This window comes from Cydia strobilella, chromosome Z (assembly GCF_947568885.1).
Source record: "Cydia strobilella chromosome Z, ilCydStro3.1, whole genome shotgun sequence".
Lineage (NCBI taxonomy): Eukaryota > Metazoa > Arthropoda > Insecta > Lepidoptera > Tortricidae > Cydia > Cydia strobilella.
Genome location: NC_086068.1, coordinates 48,493,511 through 48,502,406, shown reverse-complemented (window position 1 = coordinate 48,502,406; position 8,896 = coordinate 48,493,511). Strand labels below are relative to the sequence as shown.

The window sequence follows — 8,896 nt, the reverse complement described above, 5'->3', positions numbered from 1 at the left end:
ACTCGCACTAGGCCGGTTTTTTTTTATAAGATTAACTTCAGTCGAAGTGGAAGGATATTTACGTTATTTCAATAGATAAACCACGTTACGACGAGTAAACAGATATATATATATACATAGGTAGGTAATTAAAACGATTAATTATGATATTATTGATTTGTTGAGATCTAAATCACGATCGGCATTGATTTTTAATACTTAAAACTATGATAAAACCTATTGTATCGCTGCAAGGGTTCGTATAAATAAAAAAATCCAAGATAAGTGTCGCAGTTGTCATTAGAGTAGGTAAGTAATAATGATGTACAAGAAGTATACCGCGTTGGTGTTAGCGTTGGTGGTCCTCTCGGCAGAGGCTAGCACCGCCCCGAAGCAGATGTTGGCGCCGCTGCTGCTGCAAGCCCAACAGTAAGTTTAAACTTGGTCTGTTTCAGAGCAGAAGTTTAAAATTGTGCCGCGAGACAGGTGAGAATTCAGCTAGGCCCGAAATGCCTGACTGATAAAAAATTGTTAGAAAAAAAGCTTAGGAGCACCTCGTAGAATAAAAAATATATATAAGGCATAACTACAAGTACGTATAAAGTTATAAACCTTTAAGCAGTTCATCATTCAGTTCAATTTATCATTCAAAATCATCACTTAAAAGTCAATTCCACCAGCCAACATGAGGAAACAACTCAAAATTATCATCATCATTCCTCATTTATCCTCATCATTCATTCCTTTCATATCCTCATCATTCCTCCATCATCATCATTCACTTATTCCTCCGTCATTAGGGTTCCGTACCCAAAGGGTAAAAACGGGACCCTATTACTAAGACTCCGCTGTCCGTCTGTCCGTCTGTCTGTCTGTCTGTTACCAGGCTGTATCTCATAAACCGTGATAGTTAAACAGTTGAAATTTTCACAGATGATGTATTTCTGTTGCCGCTATAACAGCAAATACTAAAAACAGAATAAAATAAATATTTAAGTGGGGCTCCCATACAACAAACGTGATTTTTATGCCATTTTTTGCGTCATGGTACGGAACCCTTCGTGCGCGAGTCCGACTCGCACTTGGCCGGTTTTTTTTCCTTTGTATATGATATTTATTTCGTTTATAGTTTAAATAGTGATGTGACTACTTGTGTAAAACACAAATTAAAATATTTTCATAAGAAAGTAAAGCCTGACCAGGAAGATCACGCGCCATGTTGCGGAATTTCACTGGAACTATTTTTTTTCATACTATACTGAACCACAGAATAAGTAATAGTTATGACTGAACTGTCACCCTATACATGAGAATAACAGCGCCCTCTTGAAAATGATCATATAATATGATCAATGATCATATACTGGTCAGGCTTTTTTAATTTAATTTGTTCTTAGAGACCTCAAAATTTACATACATCTAAGTAATTACTTTGCCACTTGTAGAATATAAAATGCAACTTTCTCTCAGTTTTTCAGAGCTGCTGTGGCGAAAAACCTCTTATTTTATTTTATTCAATATCTTTATTTCGAAGCATGTGTACTGAACCGTTTACAAAAACGCAAATAAATAGTAAATTTTGATACTGAAAATTATTTATGATTAATCTTCATAGCAATTAAATTATAAGTGGATAGGATCAGGATTAATTAAACAATTACTATTTAACATTCTCCATTAGTATACTTATTTAAATCATGTCTTATGAGTTAATTATAAAGTAGTAATAGTTTATAATATATACCTGCGAAAGTATTAATTTTCATAGATAATAGATTAGATATATGATAATACCCATTGCGAACGGGCGTAGATAAAGTGGCTACAACCTAAAAGTACAACTTGATAATCTGTTTATACGGTATTTTAACCGCCTTCAAAAAAAGCAGGTTCTCAGTTTGACCCGTATGTATGTATGTATGTTTGTTTGTTTGTTTGTCCGCGATTATCTCGCGTTTGACTGAACCGATTTTTTATGCGGTTTTCATAAAAGTGTGTGTTATATTCTGGAGAAGGTTTTAGTATTCATAGAGCTGAGCTGAGCTGTACCTTGGCTGTACCTAGTGGAACTCAGGTTTGGTGCACATAGGCACAAGCTGTTATGGTCATCCAACACTTGATGAGCACTTGAGAGAGCAGTACCCAAGATAGAGCTGATGCTGAACCCTGACTGTACCTAGTGGAACTCAGGTTTGGTAAACCATAGGCACCTACTGTTTTGGTTAACCGACTCGTCGTAGTGTGCCTATGTTGCAGTCTGCAACTTGCAGAGTTCCACTAGGTGATGGGTCGATCAAGTTTTTTTATCGGCCTTCATTAACCACCTTAAAAAAAGGAGGTTCTCAGTTTGACCCGTATGTTTGTATGTATGGTTGTTCGCGATTATCTCGCGTTTGGCAAAACCGATTTTGATGCGGATTTCAGAAAAGTGTTTGTTATATTCTGGAGGTTTTACTATTCATGGATGGTTTGAAAAACCAATTGGACCCGGTAGGTAGGTAGGTAGCGCTGCTATCGGTATACGATAGCGTCAAATTTGATTTGCTGAAACCGATTTAGATGAAATAGTGGGAGTGGGGGTGGGGGTGGCAGTGGAAGTCGGACTGGGACTGAGTCTGGGACTGGGAACCAAAATGTTAGAGGACCAAAATTTTAGACAACGAAGAACGCTGCGCTTACTTGCATAAAAAAGACATAGTTTACACATTAATTTAATTCTTGCACTAACTATTAACTACTACTAAGGTGCTTTGGGGTATATTCGACATATTTTTAGGCGAGTGTAGAGAATGTTAGGGTTTGGGCTCGTAAGTCAGAACCTAAGAATTATCCCTTCCCAGTAATGACATCTTTGCAAAATTGGATATATTCGTCAACGGTTTGTGAAAATAGCGTTTTAATACGTCGCTTGATTTTGGTAATAAATGTAAATAAAAAAATAAAATATTTTGAATACCATTTTTTAAGGAGCGGGTTGTTTCGAAAGGAAGTGGGGTAATTTCGAAGGTCTGTAGAAATGGTTTTTATGCAATATGCGTTAAGTATCATATTCCTTTTTCGTTCCAATTTACCCCCTTGAAAATCCTGCTGATTCGCGGTAAAGAAAATGTTTTATGTTTGTTTTTTATTACAATTTATTTTCGAATTTCGCCCGCGCTGTGATCAGTAAAGATCAGTGATTGTCAACATTTTTTAACCGCGTTCGGAGTACTTCGGACCACGATAACCGTAACGTTATGTTAATTCCTGGGTTGACAGCCTCTGATAATGGACTTTGAAAACCTAGTTTGGGATTATTTAGTACATTCATTCGAAGTTCATCCGTGGGCTAAATTAGAATGGTTTTTTAAAACTACCGATAGACCGTTATGCTGTACTCATTAATACGACAAAAATGACAATCTAACGTTAAAACAAACGAACAATGATTTAACTTATCAGGTTTCCGAATTATGTGCTATGGGGTAATTTCGAAAGTACTCATAAGGCACTAAATCGCACTTTTTTTATTTAATAGACCGCAGCAAACGTGCGCTCACGACTAGCGCCGCCAAGTGAACTGAAGGGGGGGGGATTAACATGGCGTCTTGACAAGTGTTGCCAGCGTAGAAATTTTTCCCAGTTTAGTAGAAATGTGTGTATTTCGACTTATCCCCATTTTCGAATTTACCCCAAAGCACCCTACTCGTATTTTTTTCAATTTCGCAGCAAAGAATATGTTTTTGTTGGTTTGGCACCGCCTTCAAAAACTAATTAATTAACTAAGTATTATGTATTATTTACTTTTTGGCAGAAGTTTGCTTTTCGACGGGATAGGGACTGGACAAGGATAGAATGGGGTAAGGTTTAGTACGGGTAAGTGTAGCTACGAGGCAAGTGTAACTGACCTTCATATTACGTAAAATAATTGAGATTTTGATACTGCTATAATCTGTTTGTCATGAGTAAATAAACTATCAATTTGTAATTTATTACTAAAGGTGACGTTGTCAAGCAATTTTGAGATTATCGTCATTTTGAAATCTCACAATTTTTTAAATACGAGTTAGAGAGCCTACACGTGGCAGTCGTGGCATACAATGAGTGACTGGATAAGTGTGTCTATCCCACTTGAGGCAAGTGTGACTGTATGTCTCACCCCCGTATCAGAGATCGTAAACAATCATTTTTTGTATCATCAATGACTAATAGCTTCTGCCCGCGACTTCGTCTGCGTGGAATTATTAATTAAGGTACCTACCTTATTTTTTATCTCACCGGTATGTATTATGTTTCATCTTCATCTAATAAGTCTAATAACCGTAATTCGCCGGCTGGGACAACAAGCGCCACAGCGCTATGAAGTGTGTTTATTCCTATAAATAGAAGGTCATTTTTGTTTTGTTCACATATTTTTTTCAGTCGTAAATAGTTTTTTCTGTGCATTTTTCATTATATAAGGTTTTCCACCCCAGGTTGGAACATATATGTCACAGTTACCCCGGATTATATTTTATCATAAATGATGATAACTAACTAAGTATATAGTATAGATTAAAATTTCTAAATTATCATAGTATAGTATCATGGTTATTGCATTTTAATATAAAAAATTGTTGTCTAGCGTGCACTAACAAAGTAGTCATCTCATTTTGCTGGGGAAGTGTGACCCTGACTCTACTTTCATTAAAGACCTTAAATACCATCTTTAAATCATCAAACGAACATAAAACACATTGATTTCAGCTAAATTTGAACCATACCATATTGTACCTTAGGGCACAGTTCGGAATTCAAGTTTATGATGTTGATTTATGTGTTCAAAGTTAACTTTTACAAAAATATGTCACACTTACCCATATTGACCTTATATAAAAATTATTTTGTGCTTTTCAGTGGGTGAATTTTTTTTAAGGCGGTTCCCTTTTAATGCTACTAACTAATACCTTTATACAAGAGTTTAATACAAAATTTGTTATTACGATTACCAAAGATAATAGCTTTGATAACGTAAATCATATGCTCGTATCAAACTCAAGCAATAAGCTAAACCAAAGATAGATATAACTGCGTAATCGATGGATACAGTCTAAGGAAAAAACGTGCCTCGAAAATCAAGAAAACTTCATTCTCGTTCAGAGGGCGCTACTAGTTTTGGCCTACAGTCGTATAGATGGCGTTGACGGTTTCGTTTGTTATTTAACAATTTTAACGCATATCAGTGAAAGAACATGGGTCAAAATCATAAAAATAATTAATGCAAATAAAAAAAAAGTCATTAATCTATATTTAAAAACATTTTATCGTATTTTTATAAATCTTCATTTTTAGTTTTAAAGTGTGTCGACAGATGGCAGTGAATTTATTGGGGTTACAAAATTTACTATGACAGTACCGCTCTAGTATAAGTTACTCTATGGCTAAACTCTTCTACTTACCTGCCTAGCCATTATTTACACACGCAATTAAGTAGGTACCTACACCTACCTGCTTACGTAAATAATTGCTACCTATAGAGACTAAAAAAAAACTAAATAAAATTTTGGACATCGTAAGGTACCTTGTCACTGCTGAAAAAAGGGATATTTTTTTGATGCAAAAAGTGGAATTTTAGCGTTGTGAGTTGCGAGGGTTTCAAGCCACGGCAGCTAGAGGAAACAATATTTTCGCCTTACTATCGCGTCTTCTACTAATATAAGTCAAATCTAAATTAGTGCATTAAACATTTATCATTCAAAATCTATATATTTAGGTACTTACGAGTAAAACTCCTTTCTAATTAATATACCTACATATATGATGAAACTCAAATTTTGCATAAAATTACTTTGCACTCTGAAATAAACTTCTATTCTATTCTATTCTACTCTTGTACAAAAGCCTTTCCGACTTGATGAAAATTGTTTGTAGGTACTCGACCGCTGAATAATTTTTAGTTATAAAATGTTACGTTGTTCGTACCAGGGAGAAATTGAGCGAGCTCGGCATAACGGCGACCGTGAACGACTATGTCGACGAGACGATCAGCATGCTGGCGCCGCACATCCAGAACTTCGGGCTCGACCCCATGGAACTGCCCGACATTGAGGAGGGCTTTGAAGTGGTTCGTTTTATTTATCATTTTGTCGACGATTTTTGATTTTGCCTAGATGGGCAGTGAAATCGAACCCTTGGTGGAAACAATTTTTTTGCGAAACTTGCTTAAACCGACACGTAAACTTTGGCCGGTTCCTTAGGCAGTCAGCGTTTCCTTGTGGTTTCAGAGATATCTGCTGTTGACATACAGCGCGTGGCTGAAGATCCACGACGGCTACATGACGGGGCTGGTGAACGTGCAGCGCTCCGGCGATCAGAGCGTAAACTACTTCGCCAAGATGCTGCGCGTGCGCGTCGTGCTGCAGTTCTCCGACCTTGAAGTAATAATCACATCTCATCAATCCATCCATCCATCAAACTAGGCCCTAACGAAAAGGACGCGTCCGTCACGTATGGAGATATCTCCAACTAATTTAGAGAAGTGTATTACGTGACATATCCGTTTGATATCTGTGCACGTTCGAATCAGCGTGAAAGGTTAAGTAATTTGGATTTGGTTTTGCGAACAGTAACAACAGTGTTTAATGGACTTGTCTTATTTCAGTTTATCTACAAGTACCTCTTGAAGGTGATGAGGATCGGCCCCACCGGCGGTATCCGCGGGTCACTCGATAATTTCAAGGTCATCACTGACATTTTGATCGATTTCAACAACGATGAAATCCATCTCCAACAATTTTCTTTGACTGACGTTGGGTTAGTATAATTACGTTAAGTACTTTTCACCTCAGCAGCTCGAACAAGCCTACTTTCGTCACTCCCTGGAGTGAGGAAAGTGCGACTTTCCTCACTCCAGGGAGTGAAACAATGTAGCTTTTTAATTTAGTGAAGGCCATGAACTTCATACTACGGTACGGTACGGTACGGTCCGGTCCGGTCTCGTCTCGTCTCGTCTCGTATCGTATCGTATCTTATCGTATCGTACATATTATAATACTTTTTTTTTTCTGTTTTTTCTGTGTAATTCGAAATACATTTTAACCTTTAATATGTTCTCACTACTGAGGTGAAAAATTATAAGTGCAACACGAGAGCAAAGTTATTTTACATCTCGTGTTTTTGAGTCCCTCGCTACGCTCAAGATTCTACCTTAGAATCACTCGCTTCGCTCGTGATTCAATTATAGAATTTTTCGCTTTCTCGGGACTCAAAATAAACACTCGCAAGAAAAACCAACTTTCCTCTCTTGTTGCACAAATAACTATAACTTTACATTACTAAGTACACCATTTGACAACCTGTCTGGTCCCGGGTTCGAATCCCGGTAATGTGATGAGCACGGATATTTGTTCCTGAGTCATGGGTGTTTTCCATGTATATAAGTATGTATTTATCTATATAAGTATGTATATCGTTGCCTAGTACCCATAGTACAAGCTTGGCTTAGTTTTGGGGCTAGGTCGATCTGTGTAAGATTGTGTCCAAATATTTATTTATTTATTTAAGTAGGTCTACTCAATAAAGTATTGATAATAAAAAAGTACTTATCGACTTAGGGGGCTTAAGACGCAGCGTAAGAGTTAGACCAAGCTAAGTTGGCAGCGATTTTGATAGCACAGACTGTGCAACTGTTACTTTAAACGTCATAATTTCATAGAAGATTGATGTTTAAGCTAACACATGCACAGTTTGTGCTATCAAAATCGCTGCTAACTTAGCTTGATCTAACTTTATTCAGAATTTAATAGATTTTTTTACCCTTACATGCTAGCTTAAATCGAGTTAATAAATAAGTACAAAGTACAAGGCCAGCGACTTCTTCCGTGTAAAAAGAAAGGACGCTTACCACGAGAAATTTCGTTCCTATCTCGATCGCACGCGCGTTACATGTATTTTTTATTTCATATTCGGACTTTATTACCCAAAAAGGTTGGGTAATACTAAGTAACCCCTGGTAAACCTAAGTTTACTTAATATTCTAGCATTACCCGTAACATGGGTATACTTAATTTAAGTAAACTTTAGTTTACCTAGGTATACCTATTAGTATTACCCATGGGGTAAAGCCCGAAAATTAAATCAACTTTTAAATACACCATTACCCAGCCAGTGTTGGGTAGACCTAGGTGTTTACTTTACGGGTAAACCCCGAATACAGTTTAATTTTTTTTAAACTTAAGTTTAATCAAACTTCTAACATTACCCGTAACAAACAAAAAAATATATACATTCAAACAAAACAAAAATTCCAAATCGGTTCAAAAATGACGGAGTTCTGACGTAAAGGGGCCCACTGATTACCAGTCCGTCAGTACTAAATATTATGATAATAGTTATGTGTAATTTACGTTGTAACGGAATTTATGGCTAGACTAGGTAATTATGTACCTAACCACATAAACACAGAAAGTAATGCCTCTTTGTACGAGTAGCACGCGGAAAAAACTAATGTGATGGTTGGTGGTGCGGGCCATATGCAGGGGATGCTACGTGTTGCACGTCAAATGTTTTGTGATAGACTCATTTTGTTGTAAAACAATCGCCTTCGCTCGCGAATTCACATATACATACATACAAATTATCGTAGTTGTGACAAAAATTTCGTTTTCAGTCGTCTGCGCGTCCGGCTGACCGGCAACATCCTAACCGACTGGTTGATAAACCCCACGATCGCCGTGTTCGTGCGATTATTCGACACCATCATTATAAAAGTGGTGGAAGTGAACATCCGCAACGCCATCCACACCGGCATCGGCATCATCAACTCCAACCTTAAGGCTGTCATCGATGTGCTCGAGTCTTTCAACTAGACTAGAACAACTTTATTAGTGGTTCCTAACCTTTTCAATATTGTTATCCCAATTTACCCCAATATAAAATGATTTAAACAATTAATACAAGC

The 8,896-nt window shown here is 37.0% G+C and overlaps 1 protein-coding gene across 1 annotated transcript; it reads left to right on the top strand.

Annotated features, from left to right (window-relative positions):
- Positions 1–269: 269 nt before the first annotated feature.
- Positions 270–8,896, top strand: LOC134754023 (uncharacterized). Its single transcript, XM_063690085.1, has 5 exons — positions 270–408; positions 5,923–6,061; positions 6,222–6,374; positions 6,599–6,750; positions 8,606–8,896. Exons 1-5 carry the CDS (start codon positions 299–301, stop codon positions 8,802–8,804), a joined length of 753 nt encoding a protein of 250 aa, XP_063546155.1. The 5' UTR covers positions 270–298; the 3' UTR covers positions 8,805–8,896.